This window comes from Callorhinchus milii, unplaced genomic scaffold, assembly GCF_018977255.1.
Source record: "Callorhinchus milii isolate IMCB2004 unplaced genomic scaffold, IMCB_Cmil_1.0 Scaffold4, whole genome shotgun sequence".
Lineage (NCBI taxonomy): Eukaryota > Metazoa > Chordata > Chondrichthyes > Chimaeriformes > Callorhinchidae > Callorhinchus > Callorhinchus milii.
The window spans coordinates 70,607,748-70,632,910 of record NW_024704745.1 but is presented as its reverse complement, the minus strand read 5'-3'; the positions used below and the strand labels follow the sequence as shown (position 1 = coordinate 70,632,910).

Sequence of the window (25,163 nt, the reverse complement as noted above, 5' to 3'; positions counted from 1 at the left end):
TTAGGATTAAGACCATAACATTTATGGGTGACAGCAAAATTAGATGAAAATAGTATGTGTAAGTTTAAAAAACACGTCCTCCTGTGTATAACCTTGGGCAAGTTTCCTTACTCCACACGCCTAATAATAATCCCTCCAAAAAAAAACAATAATAAATTGGTCATTTTCAATCCACGACTGTTTGTGGGACATTGCTGTGCGCAATTGGCTGCCGCGTTCACCCACAAATATACAGTCAATTCACTTTACAGTCTATTTTTGTGAAGCGCTTTGGGACGTCTAGAAGACGTGAAAAGCACTATATCAAATGCAAGGATTATTATTACATTGTCTTATCCACTATGTTGCTGCTTTCTACAGCAGCCTGCTGCATGCTTGTGCCAATATATACATCCACAAATCAGATGTGGTCTTAAAGCAGTCTAAAACTTAGGAACATGAGTAGTCCATTCAGCCCCTCAAGCCTGTTCCACCATTCTATAAGAACATGGCTGATCAATACCTCAACTCCAACAGCTTTATAGAGTGAACAAATACTCGCCCCATTAATGGGGCCATTTTTGAGGATTTTATGCTGAAAAAAATGCCTACAGGATTTCATTCAGATTTTAGCATGGATTGAGTTATTTTATTTTCCAAATTGTATTATTAACTCTATAAATGTTTGTGCTGAATCTTTTCCACTTGACTTTGTGGCTGATAAGTCTTTGCTCACCAAGTAGCTCCTCATTGCTCATCCCTCAAACACTGGGAATCAGCCTCATTCCTCTCGTCTGTACTAACCTCTGTTCTCAATCAGTCCAGAAACAACACAGTTTTTTTTTATTATCACATCAGCTGCAGCGTTAATTAATATCTAATTCTCCAATAAAGTATTAAAAAATATAAAATATAAAGATAGGCTTTTATTTTTTTTAAAAATTATACAAATCCTTTCAACATCAAACAGAAAACTCCATACCCTGCATAAATCGTTTTCTTTACAGTATCAAATACAGTCAAATACTGTCCAAGATAATTAGAAATACTATTCAGCATTTTACTTAGAAATATAAAAAAGTATTATGCAAAATCATCAAAATCTCCTTTAGAATGGAGATTTGCAGACACAATACCATCTGTGTTCAGTCTTTGTCAAAGCCACTAAGACAATAATTGATATATTAATGCACAAATCAATAAGGCATTTAGAACTTTATAAATCTTCCCTGCTCTGGGTTTGTTTCCAATTCATTTGGTCAGATATCAGATCATCCTCATTTCCCAGCCAACTGGAGTAGACTTCAACTGGATCAATATTCCAGTGTTTGTGGAATGAAATAGGAATCTGGTGTGCAAGGTAATCCTTTGGGTAATCTACTGGCCGTGCCTAGGAAACAATATATAATAAATGTTAGAGCTTTTCCCCAACCACAGATAAATTGTACACATTGTTCTGAAGTTGCACATTGCAGATGTTTTTAGTTTTAGTTAGTTCTCCAATGCTATGAGACTATGGATAAATGTGGAAGATCTAAAGCTGCTCCTATTTGTTGAAGCAAGGTCAACTGGAAGTCCATGTCAACTTGTGAGAAACACTGAAAATGTTACATTTGTTGGAGATAGTTGGTTCACCCAAAGGCTAGTGCATTTGTGACTGAGAAAACAATATACTGTATACATATAAATACTATCAAAAGAGAAAGGTACCAAACATCATTCACCAGCCTATGTGGGTGGTGTCCCAACAACAGGATCTGAACATAAATTGGATATAGCAAAGTGAAGTGGAGTGAAATTAACTTCCAAGTGAAAGCTCTTAGTCAAAGTCTGTTGCTGTGTGTTGTGATACCTGTAATTCACACCTTGAAGAGATGACAACTCCAATATAAACACATTTCATTTTATAATGTCAGTTACATCATGAAAATCAATGCACCCTGGGTACATTAGTCTTCAAATTATTGGTTAGGTGAATGAAACAAACGATGGGATAGAGTTAGATATGGTAAGGAAGAAATGCAGAGAATGATACTATGGAGATTGCTTTATTACACATCAATGCTAAATACATTTAAGCTAATTATAAAATGACTCACTAGCCATCACACAAAACAATGAAAGGTTTTTGGAAAAACAACAAGCTATTTAAATTTAATTTATTCTTTAAAATAACTCATGCAACGATGATTTTCAACTTTCAGAACTTCCAACAGAATCTTCTAATTAAAAATCACAAATCCTCATTTTTCAATCAACTAAAGTAAATTCATTGCTAGAAGCAATGAGCAATAAGAAATCACTGCCATGGGAAATTACCTGGTGGAATAGAGGGCTGTGTGTCACTGGGATACCAAGGCTGTTGAAACACATTCCTAGAACCATATCATCAGGTGCATCATTACTGTAACAATGGCATCCGCTGGTAAGTAATTGCTTTACAGCTTCTCTGCTGAAAACAATTCTAGATGAAAAAAAAGCAAGAGAATTCAGCGATAAATTCAGGAACAGAAAAACTGCATAGAAGGTCAACATCAATTCAGTTTGAAACTGTCATAATCTTTTCAAAGGATCTTAATGTAATTAAGCTTAAAGTTTGACGGTCAATCCAGATGACATTGTATGGTACTAATTCCATACAACAGGATTTTCCCATTGAAGAGACCGCCTCACATTCTTATTTACATTGTGTTATGTTAATCTTTACTGGCAAATGCTACGAAGTGGAGGCTGATGATGGTAATGGAGAGAGGGAAATAGTTATTGAGGGAAGGAAACTAAAACATGAGGGAAGGAAAAATTGAAATGTGTTAGTCTTTGAATTGTGTTCATTTGGCTCATTTTATACAAAACTAAAAATGATCTCCAGTTTGGCACGGTGGATTTAATTTAATAAAATAATTGGTACCCAAATAAAATTGGTCACTCACTCTCCATGGTTGTTTGTGGGGCATTGCTGTGCACAAACTGACTAACCCGTTTCTCCCAAAACATACAATCAATCTACTTTACAATATATCATGTGAAGCACTCTGAGGCAGCTTGACGATAGCATAAGGCTTTACACCAAACGTAAGGATTATTATTATTGTTATCAATCAAATAGCTGATGAGGAAAGTGAGACTTGGGTTAACTGCTGCTGGAGGGCAATACTGGAGTCTAGTTCTTTTTAACCCACACGCATATCCACGGCTTGTTATTCACCTTGATTAGTATACAGAGATAAGCAACCGATGCTGAACACCACACCTTCAACTGATGGAACCATTGCTTGATGGGTAGGGATGTGTGTCCATACTGTGCATGGGAAGATGATAACAATTTTATGCTTCTCACCAAGAGGTTTGCAAGAAAATCCGGGTACTTTGTATTTGTCAACCTGTGTTCTAATACTCTTCAGATTAGGTAAACGGTGCTATCTTCCAGGCAGAGCATGAGTGCATACTCCATTCTAGATATAGGGAAATTTCCCTGTGTAGATGGCATGCAGGTTTGAAATTCTGAATCTAGTTTGGATATTCTTCTTAAGCATATTGATGGGTTTCTTTTTCATATTTACATGTTTCAGCTCGGGGACATCATCCGCAGGCATGTGGTTAACTTCCATATCTATGCCAATGACACCCAACTTTATCTCTGCCTCCACCCTCGACTTCAGCACTACTGCTGTACTGACAGATTGTATGTCAGACATCAAATCCTGGATGAGACCAAATTTCCTATAGTTAATAATCCTTCATAATAATCCTTGCATTTGATATAGCGCTTTTCACGTCGGGAGGACGTCCCAAAGCGCTTCACAGAATATACTGTAAAGTGAATTGACTGTATATTTGTGGGCGAACGCGGCAGCCAATTGCGCACAGCAATGTCCCACAAACAGTCGTAGATTGAAAATGACCAATTTATTATTGTTTTTGGTTTTGGAGGGATTATTATTAGGCTCTGTGTGGAGTAAGGAAACTTGCCCAAGGTTTCGCCCTCTGCCTGGAATTGAACTCAGGTCTCTTGCTTGTAAAGCGAGTGCTCTAACCACTGAGCTACTGAACCACAATTTTATTTGAGCTACTGAACCACTCCAACTTGTCATAGTTGAATGACAAGACTGATGCTCTCCTCCTTGGTTCCCTTCTGCACCTCCTCACCTCAGGCACTGACAGCATCACTATTCCTGAATGGACTCTCCACCTCACAGAACCAGTATGGAACCTTGGTGTCTTCTTCGACCCTCAACTGTTCTTTAAACCTGATATCCGGCCATTAGCTGTTCTGCCTTCCCCCACCTCCACAACAATTGCCCACCTCCGCCATATCTCTCACTCAGGCTGCCGAGACCCTCATTCACGTTTTCATTACTTGCAGGCTTGATTATGGTAACTCCCTGCTTGCCGGACTTCCCAACTCTTCCCTCCACAAGCTGCAGATCATTCAGAACGCTGCAGCTCATGTCCTCTCCTTGAAACTTCACTAAACCTGGCCATTGCCCTCCACTCTGCAGGCACTGGCCTGCTCCACATCCCACGACCTGCATGCTCCACTACCAGCGGTTGGGCCTTCAGCCTTTGTCCCCATCCTCTGGAACTCCACCCCAGAACCCCTCGACTCGACCCTTTGTTACCTCCTTCAAGGCATGTATCAACACGTACCTTTGGTCATCTTTCCTCCTCCACCCACCTTGCCCTCCACTCCTCTCTGATCCCAACCCGCAGCTCGGATGCAAATCTCTCATTGTCAAGTGCATTTGGACATCCTCCCGATGTGAAAAGCCCTTTATAAAGGCAATTTTTTGTTGTTGTTTCTGCATGTGTCAAGACAGCCATTGACCAAAAAAAAAATGGAAAGAGCTACGGCCACTCAGTTTATGAAACTCATCCATTCTGTATATCAGGTACAGAGTATCATATCATAGACTCTGCTCAAATCACTCCATCTGTTATAGGAGGCAACCAACCATAAATTAACTCCAAATAAATCTCTTCCTGACTCCCAAAGGCAGTCAAACAGAATTGCAGAAAATGAGGCCACCTTTACATTCACATTTACTGCTCAACCATCATGGGTTGCAGCAACAAATTAAGCACCGTACTCCAGATTACTTAATTATTTGTGTCTGTTCTAATCCTTTCAATCCAAGTCTTGAAACAGATTTTTTCCTTCATAGGACTTATAATCAACTTATATATACAATATACAATATAGATCTAAACTATAGGATTTCCAATATTGGAACTCTGGAAGTAGCTTGAATTGGAGCAGAGTTCCCAAGAGTGGAGTCCTGTAGCTCAGTGGTTAGAGCACTTGCTTTGCAAGCAAGACACCTGGGTTCAATTCCAGGCAGGGCGAAACCTTGGGCAAGTTTCCTTACTCCACACGCCTAATAATAATCCCTCCAAAAACCCAAAACAATAATAAATTGGTCATTTTCAATCTACGACTGTTTGTGGGACATTGCTGTGCGCAATTGGCTGCCGCGTTCGCCCACAAATATACAGTCAATTCACTTTACAGTATATTCTGTGAAGCGCTTTGGGACGTCCTCCCGACGTGAAAAGCGCTATATCAAATGCAAGGATTATTATGGAGTATGTCTGATTATCAGAACATGTCCCTATTTGTGCAATTTGGATTCTTCATTAAGGAATCCTGTTATAAATTCTGTATTTTAGATTCCAATAATTATTTCTGTCTGTTCCATATATCCATTGTAAACTCTTGATTATTTGTGATCCTATACTCACATTCATCACTCACATTTACATTAATCAAGTCAGTCATTATTTTAAACACCTAAATTATGGCTTTGGCATAAACTTGGCATACATTTTCAGTCTTACAAGAATCAAAACTCCCAAAAACAAAGAAATATAAATTACTTACTGACAACATATTTGTATAACACAATAAACCATCTTTTATGCATTCATTTTACTTGGGTAAAAGTAAAATACAATCTAACAAAATAAGTGTGAAATCTGTCCAATTTACGATTTGTGGACTAAACTCTGATTGAGTTACTGTGCAATACTGAAAGCCTGATTGTAAATGGTAAAAACAATGGTGATGAATTTCTGGATTGAAGCTTGAACATGAATGAAATAAATGAATCTGGATTAAAGTGAGTTTTCTATAGCCTACAAACCACCTCCATCACACAGAGATAATACCAACAGAACTGTATTTTATGCAATCGCAGCTAAAAGCATGAGGTTCAATCTCTTTTCTAAAATGATATTGAAAATAATGAACTATAAAATCTACGACTAAACATATGATTAAAATGTAAATGCAAAGTAGAAATGTTTACATACAGAATGTAAAAGAATCACTCTCCTGAGAAAACATCAGCTGCCCAGATTTAACAGGCTTGTGAAAGCGTTGCATTTAAGACACTTACCCTCCGCCTCCTGTAATGTAGCTGTATCCACCAGTGCCCAATCCATAGCCATATCGCTCGCCAAGGAAAACTGCTTCCTTTGGATTGTAGCAACTCAATAAAGTTCGGAGTCTTGGAATACTGTATTAACAAATCCCACCCCACCAAAAAATGGTTAGGTTTTTAAAGGCTTTTAATAGTGTGTCTACAAAATAAACAGTCACTGCACTTTACAGTGAATCCAACGAAGTTCTTCTAGATATCCTTACAAGTAAATATCCCTGACGTGAAAAGATTTCTATTGAATACATTGTGATTTTTTTTTTAACCTCTTAAATCCAAATAAATCAAGGAGCAGCAAAACATGTTTGCTCTTTGCAAATACCAGTAAATGTTACAAAAAATACAAGTTTATTATTATTATTATCGTAAGTTTGACGGATGGTCCACAGTCACCAAATTAGGCAGAGGTTATCATATCCCAACACTGTTATTTTGTATAATATATAAAATAGAATACATTTTTATTCACGTACAAAATGATTGAAAATTCCTTAATTCATGGTACACTCAAAATAGACATTCATCATTATGTTTTGCTTTTTTTGGCTTGGGAGATGTGGGCTTCCTTGCTAGCTCAATGGCTAAGTATACTTATTAATGCATTAGTTTTATCGCAAAACATTTCTGATGATTTTTACTTCAATTCATCCAAAGCAGCAGCTGAAGAATAACAAAACCTCCCCTTATTAGATAAATAGGTACATGTTTAAAAACTGTAATAAAAAAATAAAAAAATTGTATTGATATACATTGTATTAATAACGTCAGGAGGACCACCCAAGTCACTGAACGGTTGAGGTGTGCATCAAAGGTGGGGGTTGAATTCTGGCAGGATTGGGGCCAAGGAGTTGAATGTGGAGGTGAAAAGTTGACCGAAGGCGCGGTCAAAGAGGAAGGTCTGGAGATAGACCTTGAAGAAGGCGAGTAAAGAGATGAGGCAAAGGGATGGAGTTCAAGTGAGTGAGGGGAAACATACTGAAGGCCCAACCCCCAGTAGTGGATCAGGCAGCTTGGGGACATGAAGCAGATCAGTGCTGAGCAGAGAGAGTAGGCGGGTTGGTAGGTTGCAGAGGTAGGAGCAAGACCTTGGAGTGATTTAAAAGTGAGCACGAGGATCTTGAACTGAATCCTGTGGGTGGAGTGAGCACCTGTGTAGATTGATACTGTCGGTGCCTGAGGTGAGAAGGTGCTGAAGGGAGCTAAGAAGGAGAGTCTCTGTATTGTCAACATTCAAGTGGAGAAAGTTAGCTCTCATCCAGGATTTGATGTCTGAGAGACAACCAGTCAGAACAGAACTGGTCCTGGAATCGAGGGTGGAAGCAGAGAGAGTTGGGCATCATCTGCGTACGTGGAAATTTAACTATATGCTTGTGGATGGCATTGCAGAGAGGGAATATGTAGATATTAAAGAGGAGAGGGCGAAGGATAAGGCCCGCTGGAACTCTGGATGTGATGGTGTGGGGGTGGGAGGAGAAGCCGTTGGCAGATATGAAGTGGACAAGTTGGGATAGCAAGAATGAAACCAAAAAAGGACAGAACCTTGAAGGTGGAACTGAGAGGAAAGATGGTGGAGAAGAATAGAATTGTTGACAATGTCGAAGATGGCAGAGAGTTTAAGAAGGATGAAGAGACAGAGAAAACCCTGGTTGCAGATGGAGAGAATGTCATTTGCGACTTTGATCAGGGTAACCCTGACCATTTCCCCCCTGCTCGGATCCTGACCCAACTGTCCAGTGCCTTGGGACGTCCTCCCGACGTGAAAGGCGCTCTATAAAAGGAATCTTGTCGTTGTTGTACTCTCAATGGAAACTGGATTGGAGCGGTTCATGCATTGAGTGGAAACAGCAAAGCTAACATTTGAAATGCAGTGAATAACTTGACAACATACTGTAGATAACTTCTCATTATTAATTGTTCTTTCTAATTTCCCTCTTCCAGTTCTGTGACATTTCTCTTCCCACCATCATAGTCTTGCCAGAAAACTCCACATTCCAATTAAAACAAAAGAACAAACCAGACACTTAAACTTACAGGAATATCACAAATCACTGTCATAGAAAATAATAGGAAAGTAAAATTGTGCTTGATTCCACATCTCCCCAGTATCCCAATAGTGAAGTAAATTTGTTCAACCATACTTTTCATTTCATCTTTAATCACTTATTTTTTGAAGTAGAATGGCCCTCTAGAAGCACTAAATAACTATGACAGTATACCTAGTGTGCGTATGGTCGACCCACTGGTGGCAAATGCAGAGATTGTATATCAACAGTAGGAGTTCATGGAAACGGGCAGCAGGGAGTAGGGTGCTTGAGGGAGAGCCAAGTGGAGGCAGAGTTGGTATGTGCATTAGTCAATCTGGCTTTGAGGAACTCTCCTCTCCTCACTGGGCATCCTTGTCTGGCAAGTGGGGAGGTCTTGTCTGACGGACAAGGAGAGAGGAGCTCAAGGGATACTAAAGGAAAAGAGCAGACAAGGAAGTCAGCGTCTCTTACTGTGGCTGCCCTTCATGTGTGGATTAACTGATCAAAGTTATTTCTTTGTGCGATTGGTTTCAATAGTCAATTGTTTGGTGGCAGAACTATGGCTGCTGACAACCGTTTCTTCCACTTGTGTCTGCTCCAATAGGGAGCATCGAGCAAACAGGGAGAACTAACAATATTGACCAAAAGTATAGTCAAAAACATACTTTGGGGGGGGGGGGGGTGGAGTGGGAGGGTGAAGGCTGACACTCTGTGATCAGGCTCTCTATGAAATGCAAGGATTATTAAAGATTATTTAAGGCATGGAGTAAAAGAAGCAGGATAAAGAGGTTTAGAAAGAGAGTTCCACAGGATAGGAGCATAGTAACTGTAGGCTTGATAGAAATCTAGAGTGGAAACGGAAAGGTAGTGCCAGTTTCCAGGGTTGAATTGAAATCGTACTTCTCCATCATCAATTCAACGACCTGCCTGTGTCAACAGAATTAACCAGTAACACAATATCATGTTTTTTCACATTATCAGTCACCTTGTGTGTGCTCATTGTTTTGCCTTCAGAGTAATTCAGACATAACAACCCCCCAATGATTCTCCCACATTACCTTATCTATCAATTAAACTTGTCAAGGCTGCAGATCATTTTAGGTCAGAGAAGCTTTTAGTGTAGCTAATTTTATCTCTTCTTAATGTCTTGTTTAAATTTTACTTTTCAACAGTTAGGTGATATGGTATAAAGCATGTTTACAAATGCTTCCAGAAGATATTATTCAAACACACTGCACAATTCAACAGTAATAGGAGTTGAGCAGTTTTTTTACCCAAAGCATAATTTTAGCTGTACAATTCAAATGTAAAAATAGGTGTTCACATATTACAAAACTATTTATGGATTGTAGTGGTGTAAGTTTTTAAGGGGATTTTTCACATTTTAAGTGTAAACTTACTGACAATGTGCATTTGCCAGCAAGGGTGTTAAACTTAACAGTAAACGGAATAATAACACCCCTGAAAACTCAAGTGGAATGTAAGAGTGCAGCCTATATCACCAACATTAGTACTTTGCTGCAACAATGACAGCAATTATTTTGACTATGAGGAATCATAGCCATGCTGTATCCTGCTCTCACCAGATATCTCCTACTTAATATTTTAAATGAACAAATAAAGGAGCAAATGAAGCTTCCAATTCTGCAACCTTAGCTATATAAGTGATAATTGATACTCTATCCTTCTGCAACCAGGGCTCCCTCTGCCTCCTCATCCTCCTGGACCTTTCTGCTGCCTTCGACACCGTTGACCACTCCATCCTCATGCACCGTCTCTCCTCTCACCTCAACCTTCATGTTCTGTCCTTGACGGTTCAGATCATACCTCTAACACCACCTCCACTTCATCTCCACAAACGGTTTCTCCTCTAGCTCCCGCATGGTCTCGTACAGCGCTCCTCAGGTCTCTGTCGTTGGCCCCTCCTCTTCAATATCTATATGCTCTCTCTTGGTGACATCATCTCCAGACATGGGGTCAACTTCCACATGTATGCAGATAATACCCAACTGTAACTCTGCCTCCACCTTTGATTCCAGGACCATTGCTGTCCTGACAGAAAGTCTGTCAGACATCAAATCCTGGATAAAAGCTAACTTTTTAGTTGATCGACCCTCAACTATCCTTTCTACCCCACATCCGTGCCATGACCCGCTCTGCCTTCCCTCACCTTCGCAACATTGCCTGACTCCACCACTGTCTCACACCACAGGCCACCGAAACCTTCATACACCCATTCATAACACTGAGGCTTGACTATGCAAACTTCCTGCTTGTCGGCCTCCCAACTCCTCTCCCATAGGCTGCAGATCATCCAAAACTCTGCAGCCCATGTCCTCTCCCGCACCAGGCTCCGTGATCCTATCACCCCCATACTCGCCTGATTCCACTGGCTTCCCATCACACAGAGGATACAGTTCAAGATCCTGGTCCTCACCTTCAAAGAGCTCCACGGACTTGCTCCTCCCTACCTCTGCGCACTCCTAACCACCTAACCATCCTGCCCACTCCCTCTACTCAGCGGGCTCCGGCCTGCTTCACGTCTCCAACCTCGCCTGCCCCACCATTGACGGGCCTTCTGCCACTCTGCCCCCACCTTCTGGAACTCCATTCCACAGGCCCTCCACCTCACCCCCTCCCTCGCCTCCTTCAAGACCCATCTCAAGAACCTCCTCTTCAGCCATAGTTTCGATAACCCTGCTTCACCCCCTGCCCTCCACCCTCCCCAATCCCGACCAGCTCGGTTCCGAAACACTGACTGTCCAGTGCCTTGGGACATCCTCCCAATGTGAAAGGCGCTTTACAAATGTAATTTTGTTGTTGTTGTATTCCAGCATTCATCTTAAAAGGTCTAGCTGTGCACTCCCCATTTCATTATTTCATTTCTCTCTCTCTCTTTGGCATTTCTTCTCATTTCCCCCAAATCATTTACTTGCAAGAAAACTAATGTAGCGTTTGGCATTCCCTCCCCTCGTTATGCACAAGATTAGAAAAACTGGAAAAGTTGTGGACTGGACTAGCTGTCCTTTAGTCTGCTCCCATCTTTCTAAGATACCGCACCTCTCTGAGTGAGTGACAGTGAGGCAGGATTGTCAGAAAAGCAAGAGACTAAACTATATTAGTATTACTCCCTGCCTGTTCTAGTATTTTTCCCCCGATGCAACTTTTGGCGAGAGGATGTTACATTTGTTCAAAAGTAAGCATCAGTCTACAGAATATTTGTTTGATCGTCTACATGCATGCAACAGGCAACACATCTGAAATTCTGCTTTAATGACTCACTATCAGTTAAAGAAATCAGAGATATTAATTAATTAAATCGATATACTTCACAAACAATCCTCAAAGCTCTATGTCTGGATTGAAATACAGATTCGCTTGCTGAAGACATACACTCCGCTTAATTCTGGAGAGAATTAGGTGCAGGTTGGCAAGAGCCAAGACTTGGGGACCCGAGTGTGCTTTGAGGTACTCCTTGAGTTTGACCAGCTAAAACCACTTAGCTTGCTATTGATAGCACTGTCCGGCGAGCTTCCATTTGCTTGTCCAGCTAAGATCACCCTATCCATTAGGAAGAATCCCACTCGCAGTCCATCCCTCCAAGAACTGTTGATGGTCTTTTATCAGCAGTTGCTGGAGTATGCAATCTGCCTAAATTAGCATTAAGACCACCACAGAGGTTTGACTTTATTCCAACATTCCGAGCTGAGCACGTCACCTTAAGATCAGCTTAGCTCCAAGGAGACCCTGCTCATCTTCCCCTAAAGCAGGATATTCATAACAGATTTCACTTGAAGCTACTTGGACCTTATCTTGGGAAATATAACTTATAAAACCTGATTGAAGCCAATAAATAATTTTAGCTGCAATAGACAAACAAAACTGTAGCTGCCAAATAACGTAAGCAATATAGCTTTATTTTTAAGACATTAATAAGGTCTTGGTGATTGGTTCAATATCATTTACAGTACCTTATCAATGTGTCGTCATCCACAATCACGAGCCAGGGTGCCTCAGGAACAGCAGAACTAAGGAATCTTTGTAAAATAGCAAATGTTTTGCCACAATGTCCTGAAACACCCAAGAAATGCAAAAATGATATGCTTTGCTTCAACTCAAGTTTCACAACTATGAGTTTCTGCTCATAGGTCAAACCACTGATTGGTGCTACCCAAGGATTCATAATTGGAGCTTACTCTTTACAAATTTAAAATAAAAAAACTTACAACAATTTATATTTACATAACTCCTCCCATGTCATGACAGTGTCCAAAGCTAACTGTCCACCCAAACTTGAGTGGGGGAGGAGAGAGGAAATGGTTAAAGAAATAACCATTAGATATATCTATGTTTTAATTAAAAGATCAATATATGATTTGTAAATAAGGTTCTTCCCTTTGCTACAATCATAGAATATTACAGCACAGAAGGAGGCCATGAGGCCCATTGTGCCTGTGCTGGATCTTTGGAAGAGTTACCCAATCAGTCCCATCCCCCGCTCTTTGCTCATATCCTTGCAAATTTTGCCTTTTCAAGAAATTCTGCTTTAATGACTGACTATTAGTTAAAGAAATTAGAGATATTAATTAACTAATTCGATATGCTTCACAAACAATCCTCAAAGCTCTATGTCTGGATTGAAATATAGATTCACTTGCTGAAGACATACACTCATTGATAACAAGGCAGATGCTAAGAGATGAAAATGCAACGTTTCTTAAGAGATCCAATGTATAATCAAATGGGTTATGGAATCCATTAAGAAACATCATTATTTTCAATCTTTACCTAAAGACCGGCCACGTTTGTGAACCCCTTTCTCCCGACTTCAATTCTCAGATTTTGCAGCTGCCATGTTGTTCCTGCTGTGAGTGTTGTAGCTGCAGCATTGTACCTGGGAGCACAGCATTTGAATACCACTTCATAATGCATGACTCACTCAATCTGAGTCAGACTGGTATTCTATGAAGTGGCACTAAAATAGCACGATCGATAACAATAACACTAAAATCTTTGACCATGTTTGTACAATGATTGTACAAGCTCAGGGAAGGGGAGGAGAATAGATAATACAATAATAAGATACCATTATTAAAGATTGAGCCAGGTATCGTAGCACATTTAATGATGCATCAAATCTGTTAACGAACGTCACATTTTCATTTCCACTCCTCTGTTGTACAATGTTTAAAAGCAATAAAGAGAGACTATATTGTTCCACTGCAAGCCTCAGTGAAACAAAATCCAATATCACTGTCATTTTAATTATGTAGTTATTACCACCGGTTCCTACTAGACATTACTAATATTAAACCAAATATTTTCCAAAATTATGTAAAGTAAGTGCATTCCTCCAGGAAGAGAGCACATACTCCATTCCAGACTAAAAATTCTATTAGTAAGGAATGCAGAATTCTCCATCTGGTTTGATACTCTTGATACGAGGGAAGGGAGTATATATTGAATGGCAGTATCTTGCAAGGAGCTAAGGAGCAAAGTGATTTGGGAGTGCAGGTATGTAAGTAATTGAATGGCACCACAAGTGGCAAAGGCTGCAAAGAAAGCTAATAGAATGCTGGGTTTTATACACAGAGGAATAGAGTACAAAACAAAGCAATAATGCTAAGTTTGTACAAATCATTGGATAGGCTGCAGTTTTGGACACTTCACTTCAAGAATGATCTTAAAGTCTCAAAGAGCAGGAGTGCAGAGGAGATTTACAAGAATGATTGTGAGGATGAAGGGCACTACAGTGAGGAGAAATTGGAGAATCTGGATCTGTTTTCATTGGAGCAGAGAAGATTGAGGGGGACCACATAAAGGTAGATTTGATGTGAAGACTGGCAAAGAGGGGGCAAAACAAGATGATTCAGTCAGGGAGTTCCAGGGATTTGGGGCACAGTGGTTAAAAGCCAATGGTGGAGTAGAGGGACGAGGGACATTCAGAAGAACTGAGCCAGCTGAGTGAAAGCAGTGAGTAGAGGAGTGGGGTGTGAACAGATCAGAGAGGTCGGGATGTGTCAGAGCATGAAGTGATTTGAAATCGATCTGTTCTACAACAAGGAGCCAATGGAGCCTGGCAAGAACTGGGGTAATGGGGGTGCAGAGCCTGGAATGGGTGGGGAGATAGGCAGCAGACTTTTGCATCATTTGGACCTTGTTTATAGTAGACCTGGGGAGACTGGTGCGGAGTGCATTGGAAAAATCAAGGCAGGAGGCATTTAACAACAACAAGATTATATTTGTATAGCCTTTCACATCGGGAGGACATCCCAAGGCGCTGGGCAGTGTACAGCATTTCAGACTCGAGCTGGGATCAGCGGGGAGGACAGAGGGGAAGGGAAGGGGGGTGACCAATGGCATGGTCGAAGAGGAGGGTTTTGAGGCGGGACTTGAAGGAGGCTAAGGAGGGGGCGAGGTGGAGTGATTGGGGGATGGAGTTCCAGAGTTTGGGGGCAGAGTGGTGGGTCGAGGGACGTGGAGCAGGCTGGAGCCGGCAGGGAGGAGGGAGCAGGAGGGTTGGTAGGGATTTAGGAGGTCACAGAGGTAGGGTGGGGAGAGGCCATGAAGGGCTTTGTATGTGAGGACCAGGATTTTGAACTGGATCTTCTGAAGGATAGGGAGCCAATGGAGTCGGGCGAGAGTGGGGGAGATGGGGTCACGGAGTTTGGTGCGAGAGAGGAACACGGGCTGCAGAGTTCTGGATTATCTGCAGCCTGTGGAGGGAGGAGTTGGGAAGGCCGACAAGCAGGGCGTTTGCATAGTCAAGCCTGGAGATGATGAAGGCATGAACAAGAGTTTCAGTGACCTGAGGAGTAAGGTAGTGGCGGAGTTGGGCGATGTTACGGAGGTGAGGGAAGACAGAGCGGGTCATGGCTTGGATGTGGGGAAGACAGTTGAGGGTCGAACAAGAACCCTAGGTTCCTGACTGGCTTGGTGAGTTGAATTGTGCAACCATGGAGGTTGATGCTGCCAGAGCCTGAGGTGCAGAGGCGCTGGCACGAGTCAATCAGGAGGGCTTCAGGCTTGTTCACATTCAACTGTAGGAAGTTTGCCCTCATCCATTTAAAGCATAAAACATTAATTAGAAAGTACTTTAGCCCTCTGAAGATAGAAATTTAAAATGTTACAGTGTATTAGCTTCACATTGATGTGTTCCACTCACCTCTTTCAGTGTTAGGTATACCCAAGTACACAGTTGGAATGGAGCTATCAGCGTGATCGCTGTAGTATTCAATTATGGCTGCTTGTTTTTCCCAAGTCTTCTTTACAATAGGTACTACAAGACAGAGAAACACAATACTTTTAAATAACGTAATGAAAATGCAGCCAAATGTAACCAGAGTTTATACACAAGTATTAAACAATACAAAAAAGTCACAGTAAAAAAGTTAACAAATGTATCAGCTGGCTGCAGAAAGTACTCTACTTTTGCACAGATACCTGCTGGGTGATGTTGTTAAAATTATGCTGCAGTCTTCGACTTGGCTATGTCATGGTGACAATGGGGTCTAATTTGTTGTATTTCTTAATGGGGTTCCATAATAAAAAATTAATAAAAATCTGAGTTACACAAATAAGGGAACTCCTTAAAGTAATTGAAAACACATCATCCTGACCCACAGGAATTCTGCTCCCATGTGATATAAAGTAAAACTCGCTTAAGTCTTATCTTTATAAATTGTATAATCACCTAAGTTGTATATTCACCTGAGTTTCATTCAATTTCCTATCAAAATCACTTAAATTTCTTTGCACTACTCGTTATTAATCACCACCTAACTCGTAACTCTGGTCCCCTCCTCTACATTACTCCCAATGCCTACCGGGTGCATTGAACCGCGGAAAACGTAATCTTGATCTGGCGACTTATGTGCAGAACTTAATTTCCCGCGATTCAATGCCAGTAAAGTGTGCATTGAATCATAGGAAATGTAGTCTTGACCCGTCACCACATGTGCATATATCGGCTGCACTGAATTACGCATGCGCAGTGTAGAGTATTGATTAATTTTATACAACTTATACGGTTTACCTGCAACTGGGACTTCAGCAAGTCATATTAAACGTTATGGTCCCGACTGATACGACTTATGTGAATTTTACCGTATTTCCAGTCAGAGTAAATGCTGTTTACAATACAATACAAATTTCTAATAGGATTCCTTACAAGATACTGTAAATTAGATGCAAATGAATAAAACACATCCAAATGCAGTTTTTACAGCAAAATAAAATATTGTACAGTGAAGATTCATCTTTTGATCAAAAGGATATCGGTTTGTGATAATAAGTGGCACATACAGCGGGCAGACAGGTCTCAAAATACTTTTCCTTTCACATAAAAGGAGAAACAAAGCCATCTCAACATAGATTTTTTGGGCCTCTTTGATCACTTTACTGAGATTGAATGCAGAACAAAAGCTTGAAAGTGATTGTTGGCTTTTGGGATTCAGACTTCTTGTTGAACAGAGAATTGTTTTTTTTCTACAAAATCCAAACCTGAATCAATTAAACCTGTGAAATTCAAATCAATCTCAGACCGATCTGATTAGTTTCCTCTCTCTCTCTCTATCAGCAAGGGATCTGTGGGAAATTAACTCAGGGACTCTCCTGGAGTAATGTTTCTCAAACCCTTTTGAAACCAAGACTACAATTAGTTTCTGAAAATGTGGCAGACCATTATAAACCAGTAAGTCACTCAATCTAAAGAGATCTGTGGTATAGATTATCAGGGATTGTTGTCAGTGTTTGGACTAGTCGTTGAGCACCACTAGTCCGGAGCATATGAATCCAAAGCACAGAACTGCCCTGAATTTGGGTTTTTGCACAAGCGCACAAACAGTGGACAAACTAGTTATGTCGAATGACCTGTTTTAATATTATATAGCTGTTTCATGCCAAGACCCTGCCCCGCATGAAGGGCATTATATAAATGCAAGTTGTTGTTATTGGGGTGTCCTAACATAAATATATACTAATGATAACATGTATTACATGTTGAACAGGAAAGGCTTACTGGTATTACAGGAGGTAGAGAATTAAACAAAAAGGTCCACTGTACATTAGCACCAACTCACTTCTTTCCTGATGGAATCTCTTGCACGTTTTTACAGCAAAAAATACATCTTTCTTCTCCACTGGTGTTCCCTGTAAAATGACCAGTTAAAAAAAAGTTTAATTGACACTTATAACATAAAGAATATTACTTACCAGAATGATAGGTCCAGCACAGTACATAAAGAGAATAGAACCTCACTGTGCGTCCTTCTAATGAGACATTAAAACCAAAATCCCATCTGTTTGATCTAAAAGTTGAAGGCATTAAAGGTCTCCTGACCCTAATCAAAAAGAAAAGGGAATTTGCCAAGTAAAAAATAATAAATAATCCCCAGATAAATTGGTAATTTATTTTATAGCTGTTTGTGGGACTTTAACGTTTCATATGACTTATGCAAAGTCTGAGTTATGGCAAACTTGTATCGTATGAGTCTTGTGTAAAGTTCCTTATAAGTCAGATTTTATATGACTCACACATCACAAATACCCAAGTACTGCACTGGCGGGTGTCATTAAGACAAGGTTTCTGTACCATGTTTAACCCATGCAGATTAAAGCCAGGGAAGCCCATTTGTTCCACAAACTGTAACAGCACAGATACTGAACCTCATGTGCAGAAAACGAGTGAATAAATGTACAATCAATGGCACAACTAAACAGGTTTCAAAACAGAACTGTTTTATTAGAATATAACCTCTTATAAAGGTTGTTTCACATGGAGCAGGATCCAACCTTTTGGCTGCTAGGGCAGGATGCCCTGTTTGAGAAGCACAAAATGCTGCCTTCATTTCTCTCCTCCCTCTCTCGCTGTTTCTATCACTCCATTTTCTCCCTCAATCATTCTCTCTTCCCCCCCTTTCTAAATCAGCGGTGCGGCTCATTATTTAGCAGGGGGAACAGCCACTCTCCCGTGGTTTGTGTGGGATGGCTCACTATCTGGTGATTGGTAAGGTTTTCTCTTTCCTCTCTAACCAACGCCCCCCACAGCTCCCCCTCCCCCCACCCCGAGATGATGTTGATGTTACGCCTCTGGGAAGGACGGTTTGGAGAGCCTCTGGGTGTTCTTTTTGAGGTAGGTGAGGGAAACAAAGTTTTGATCCAGCAGTCGATAAGTTCGGTAGCAGGGTTATGAATTTTGCGGTGGCTAATATTACTGGTGCATATAAATATAAGTGGATTTAATAGGAAATTTAATGGAACTTGGGTGGATGTACGATTTAGGATTACTTAGGTCCAATTAAGCACCAGGCTGCCACCTATGTCAAGTGTGCATATTATAGCTGAGAATGTAAGATGTTTATGATCTACCAGAGAAGGTTTGCTGCATATCTTGTAAATAACAGTGTAGTTACACAACTGAAACATTTATTTGGAGGATAAGCAAAATCCAGGTTTATGCTGAGCAGTCCTAAATGTCTCATAAAACTCTACAGCTCAAGAATTCAAGATGAAAACATCTTCAAATGTGATTGCGTTTGCTCTTTTTCGTAATAATTAGGGTTTTAAACCATACTCTATCTGAAAGGTTTCACCAGCTCACATGAACGGCAATTTTCTCTCTTCTTTTCCAGAAGGCGCTGAATAATGCTGGAGAACAGCACTAAAATGAAGTGGCCATTCTTCATATGTTAGGCAAAATCTATCTCTGGAATTTTCATGTGTAGGTGGGATGCACGGAAATCTCAGCTTGGTTTGAATACTCTTAAGCATGGTGATGGGTTTCTGCATCTGTCAGACATCTGGCTGACCAAAACAAAAGCAGTGAATGCTGTGTGACACTTCAACCATAGAAGGTATCAAAAATAATTCACCTCAAGTTCTCAGTTATGCACTTTATAGCAGGGGTCATTATGTACCAAATGAAGTGAAAAAGCCAGACTGCATTTTTCTCTCCGTAGCCAAAGAGGGCTGCAGCCAATTTCAGCATCCTAACTGCTACGATAGCTCAGATCAGCTAAATCAGTGAGGCTGAAAATTGAAGCAAGAATCTTCTGGTGGATGATGGCTCAGCACTTCAAAGAGAGAAGCTCTTTAATCCATTAAACAAACAAGTGAGTCAGGGCAGATTCTTGTCTCGTAATTAGATTAAATATTAATAATAATATTCCTTGCATTTGATATAGCGCTTTTCACGTCGGGAGGACGTCCCAAAGCGCTTCACAGAACACACTGTAAAGTGAATTGACTGTATATTTGTGGGCGAACGCGGCAGCCAATTGCGCACAGCAATGTCCCACAAACAGTCGTAGATTGAAAATGACCAATTTTTATTGTTGTTTTTGGTTTTGGAGGGATTAATAATCCTTGCATTTGATATAGCACCTTATCACATCATTGAGACGTCTTAAAAGCGCTTCACAGGATATACTGTGGGCAAAATAGTTTTAATTAAAGTTAAAATTATATGAAGCATGCTGAAGTGTGGGATTAGATTGGCTCATGTGGAGAAAAACAACAGTGCAGACTTGATGAGTGAATGGCCTAATTCTGTGTTACAGTATACTACAATTCTGTGGTTTAAAAGGTCAATTAACAAATGCAGAAGATTCTTAATGTTAAGTACTATTAAGATGTACAATTAATTGATAAACAACTAAAACATTAAGTGGACAACTTTTATAATAAGCAATTGAGCTAATTTGCCTTTGTTAGGAAAAAGATGTCTGATTGTAAGATTAAACTTGCTCCCATCCCACAATGGTGCAATGGGTAAAGATACCCTCTGGTACAGCAGTAAATTATACAGCCATAAAACTAGCACTAAAACCATTCCAACAAATTTCAATTCACAAAAGTACAAAAATAATTTGATTTATATCCTAACACAAACCTGTAAAAATACAGCAGATTTAGGGGGAATTGTTGACCTCCATCATTGCATTTCACTATTTTTAACTGAACTACTTAAAATATGATTATGGTAATACATTAAGCTTCAAACTACGATTTGGATGATTGAACATCAAACAGAAGAACATAGTGGAACTTTCCACTATGGCTCCTGAAATGGTATTATGACAACATAAAAGGATAAGAACTTAAAAATGCATGCTTTGTGGTTTCAAAGATTCTATGTTTTTAAAATTCTCAACAATGTTACTTAAACTCTGCACATTCCACATTCAAAACAAAGTAAACAGCTATCAAAAGGTTGTACACCCTTATCTATAACTTTGCCAGAAACTGTTAGTTGCTGTTTGACAATGTGCTTTTACCATATCTTATTTTAGCTGCAAATCAACATAGGTACAGCGTCAGTCTCCAAGCACAGGGCAGTCAAAGAGGTAGTTTTTTAAGGGATTTAAAGACATATAATAATAATCCTTGAATTTGATATAGTGCCTTCAAGACGTCTCAAAGCATCTCACAGAATATACTGTAAAGTGAATTGACTGTATATTTTGTGGGCGAAACGCAGCAGCCAATTACGCACAACAGTGTTCCACACACAGTCGAGGACTGAAGTGACCAATTTTTTTTTTTTAAGGAATTATTACTCCCGGAAAGGCGATCTGCCAATCGACTAACAACCAGGTTCCTACTTACTGCTGGGTAAACAGAGGAGTGTGGAGTATGGAAACTTGCCAACATTTTGCCCTGCTGGGAATTGAACCCAGGTCTCTCACTTGCAAGGCGAGCGCTCTAACCACTGAGCTACAGGACATATGGAGGTAGATGGGAATTAAACAGGAGTAGACGGAAGGAGTTACAAAAGCATATAGTTGCTGAAGGCTTGGCCATCAATGTTGGGTGGAGGGTGTACAGTAGGCTCAATCGAGTTTGTCAAGCAGAAATGGTGCAAATGAACATGGCAGTGATTGGGAGATGTTAGGACGTGAAGGGATTTATGTTGAGGATGAGAACATTGAAACCACAAAACATGGAAGACAGTGGAACCTGGCAAGGACTGGGGTGATGTGGAATATGCATGTGCAGGTAACGATGCGGTCAACAGTTTTATGTAACCTTACTGTTGATGGAACGAGAAGTGTGTTAGAGAAGTCATGAGGTAACAAAGGTTTGGATGATGGTGATCAGGGCATTTTGAGATAGGGACGAAGCTAGGCAATGTGGAGAAGGTCAAGAAAAGCAGGCCTGATCAGGGACTGAATGTGAAGAAGGAAGGAGAGATAGGCTGAAACTAGATGCCAAGGTTTGGTGAACTTGAGAGAGGCCAGCGAGGTTATCCCAGAAATTAATGTTGGCAGGAGCCGAAGAGAATGTCTTTTGTCTTATCCATGTTAACCTTTAACTAGATCATTATTGATCTCTAACATAGTGATATGATTCCCTCTCACGTTTCAAACATATTTAATTCATTATGTTTGGTTCATGCATCTTCGAAATCAATATCAACTAAATGATATAAAATACGCAACACATGTGCTTACATTGCCAATTATAAAAGTACTATAGCTCACAGTGTGATGTGGCTGGTGTTTATTGCAGTTAGGCATAATTATTGATAGTTATTTCAGTCAACATTGGTAAGTTTATCTTAATTTACAATCTTCTAGTAACCATAAAATCATATTTTATATCATATCAGGTGCCTTTGTGTTGTCTGTCTTTTTCTTTGAAGTCTGTATTTCCCGTTCCCCAGACCATTACTTTGGGGATACCTCAGTGAAGTTATTTTTAAGTTTATTTCCCAATGCCTGGTGAATGTCTTGTATTCCTTGCTTGAAAATCGGGGCCCATTATCACTAATTATCTCTTTTGGTATTCCATGCTGGGCAAAGATTTCCTTGTTTCTTTTTCACTATAGTTTTGGATGTTGTGTCATTCAACTCTGTACATTCACTATATCTTGATGTATAGTCTATTATTATTAAGTAGTTTTTGTTATTTCTAATGAAACAAATCCATTCCTATTTTGCTCCAAGCTTTATTTGGTTTCTTGTGCCATATAATTGGTTTGTGTCTTTCTTTTTTCAATTGAATCCCAACTTGATTTAGTTTTTGAAGTAAACAACCAATTATTCATAACATTTGTGTGGTGAAATATAAAAGCTTGTAATCTCTGAACTCTAAATGTTAGTCATTGCAGTTTATTTTCACTGAATTCTAAAACCTTTGGTCTTTCCAAGGAGAACTCTGTTAGCAGCGTCTTGAGATGTTCTCTCATTAGCCAGGCTATTTTGACACTGATTTCCTTGCTCAGGACCAACAGGAGGCTAGATATTGGTTTTTCTGATGTTGTAATTTTTTCTGTCAATTCTGAAAGAATCTTTTGACTTTAATCCAATTGCCACAAGGTATTTCCAGTAAAATGTGAACTTCCTGGTTTTCACTCAAGCATGCGCTCAAAATTCAAAAACTAAATCAAGTTAGGATTCAATAGAAATGCAAAATGCAAATACCTGTACTTAAAGTAACCAGAATTAACACACTGCTCTTTGGGATTATAGAAAAGTCTTGTGCCACAGATGATGGAAATGTGCAGCTGAGATACAGATTTTAAGCTAAATCCATTCATTGGGTGCTGTATTTTGATCATTACTGAGAAAGAGAACCTCTCCAAAAAATGGGAAGATAATCTTACTAGGTACAATGACTGATCAATCCAATCAATATAATTTGTATAGACTTTCATGTTGAGAAGACGTTTCAAAGTGCTTCACAATGCCAGATGTGCCCTGAGCTGGAAGGGGGGAGGGGAAAAAGCAGATCATAGCAGAATCCTCTCTGGAAAATTTAAATTGTCAATTAAGAGTTAGCAAAAGATTAGCTGCCTAATCTGAGCAAACCCATTGGTTGGAGAAATGAAGGTGTAATTGAAACATTTGTCAATTCAAAGCTTCCCATGGAGCATGCACACTCACCTGCAATAATAATAATGGATTTGATACAGCACCTTATCATGTCTTCGAGACGTCTCAAAGCCCTTCACAGAATATACTTAAAGTGAATTGACTGTACATTTTGTGGGCGAAATGCAGCAGCCAATTACACACAGCAGTGTCCCACAAACAGTCAATGTGGTTAGTTGCCATTGAACATCATGAAAACAGATGGCTTGGAGAGCTAAACTTCCTAAGAAATGCAGACAAAATAATTTACCTTAAGTACACTTACAATGAGTAAGCACAGTTGCTGCAAAACTACTCACACAGAAAGGAAGGTATGTTTGAAATGTAGTTGCACACTTCGCTGCTTCAGATGAAGTTTTATCTTCTGTGCAGAATTCCACTACTGGAGTCATTTGAGGGCCTCCAGCTTTGTCCATTATAAAAAGTGCAATCTAAAAACAGAGACTTTTTAAAACATTTTAATTCAAAAGCATTTTTTTTAGAAATAGCTGAAAGAGATCACATCCCTGAAACTGAATATCTACAATATAGCTGATATTAATTGAGAGAATACCATTTATTTAAAATACCATACTGCCATTCACTGAAATGTGCATGGTCTGGATAAAATATATTTGCACTCAATTCCAATGTTGACACAGGAATCACTTTAGAAGGCAAAGAGTGGGATTGACCAGTACAGGTCAAATACAAATACAAATAATAGTATTTGTACTGCACCAGTACAGTATTTCCAATTTTAAACTTCAGAACTTGTACATTTATAAAACCTATATTTAACACTCTTTGTTTTCAGAACATGTATTTTCTTTTTCCATCATTAAAATCAACCAAATCAGATAGACCGCCAAAAGGCAAAATACTGCAGATGCTGGAAATCTGACGAAGTTGTGATGAAAGATCATCGACCTGAAACATTAACTCACTTTCCTCTCTCCATAGATGCTACCTGACCACAGATGAGTGTTCCCAGCGACTTCTGTTTTTATTTCAGATAGACCTTCATCTGTTGCACAATTAGTTGCATCAAAGGAAGCAATATGTGGGGAAATACTTTCAATAAGATGCTCTTTCCCTTAGTAATTTAATGGTATCCCAAAAATGTTTTTCAAACAGATTCCTGTTTTTGTTGGGTGTTCTTCTCTCTGTGAACATCTACTATTCCAGAGCATTAAAACTTGATATTGAAGCATGTTACTTCTCCTTCAATATGTGATCTAGTTTGTCATATGTCCCAATACATAACTCAGTTCCCCAAAAACAGCCCAAACCCTTGTGCATGTATTTGTGACCTCCCTCTTGGATTTTCTCTAACACACTCCTCACTGGTCTCCCCAGCTCCCCCATTCACAAGATCCAGTTCATTGAAAACTCTGAATACTGACCTGGACCAAACTCCGTACACACATCTCACCAGTTCTGGCCAGGCTCCACTGGTTCCCCATCACCAAACGGATCGACTTCAAGATCCTCACATTCATGTTCAAATCCATTAACTCCCTGGCACCTCCCTATCTCTCTGATCTCCTCATTCCCCAATCCACCACCCAGCACCTCCGCTCGACTGGCACCGGCCTCCTGCTTGTCCCTCGCACCTTCTGCCCCACCATCGGAGGTCACGGTTCCAGCCACTATGCCCCAAAACTCTGGAACACTCTCCCTCAATCCCTCCGCCTTACCCCCTCTCTCCCCTCTTTCAAGTCCCACCTGAAACCTTTCCTCTTCAACCGTGATTCCAGCCACCTCCCCCCAGCTCGGAGTCAGGCTCTGCCACTGTTAAGCGATCTCAGACGCTACCCTGAGTGGAAGGCTGTATATAAATGCAAGTTGTTGTTGTTGTTGTTGTCAAT

General features: G+C 40.1%; 1 protein-coding gene and 1 non-coding gene across 2 annotated transcripts in view; both read right to left on the bottom strand.

Annotated features, from left to right (window-relative positions):
* Positions 1 to 891: 891 nt before the first annotated feature.
* b3glcta (beta 3-glucosyltransferase a) overlaps positions 892 to 25,163 on the bottom strand; it is a 58,126-nt gene continuing 33,854 nt past the window's right edge. Inside the window, exons 9-15 of the mRNA XM_042334339.1 lie at positions 23,613 to 23,744; positions 17,521 to 17,590; positions 15,606 to 15,719; positions 12,412 to 12,511; positions 6,375 to 6,494; positions 2,299 to 2,443; positions 892 to 1,369 (exon numbers count right to left, since the gene is read on the bottom strand). Of these exons, the coding sequence (XP_042190273.1) occupies positions 1,196 to 1,369; positions 2,299 to 2,443; positions 6,375 to 6,494; positions 12,412 to 12,511; positions 15,606 to 15,719; positions 17,521 to 17,590; positions 23,613 to 23,744 (855 nt within the window). The 3' untranslated portion in view covers positions 892 to 1,195. The remainder of the gene's footprint in view (positions 1,370 to 2,298; positions 2,444 to 6,374; positions 6,495 to 12,411; positions 12,512 to 15,605; positions 15,720 to 17,520; positions 17,591 to 23,612; positions 23,745 to 25,163) is intronic.
* trnaa-ugc lies at positions 21,093 to 21,164 on the bottom strand. The gene has a single exon. It is a non-coding gene; the product is annotated as a tRNA-Ala (tRNA).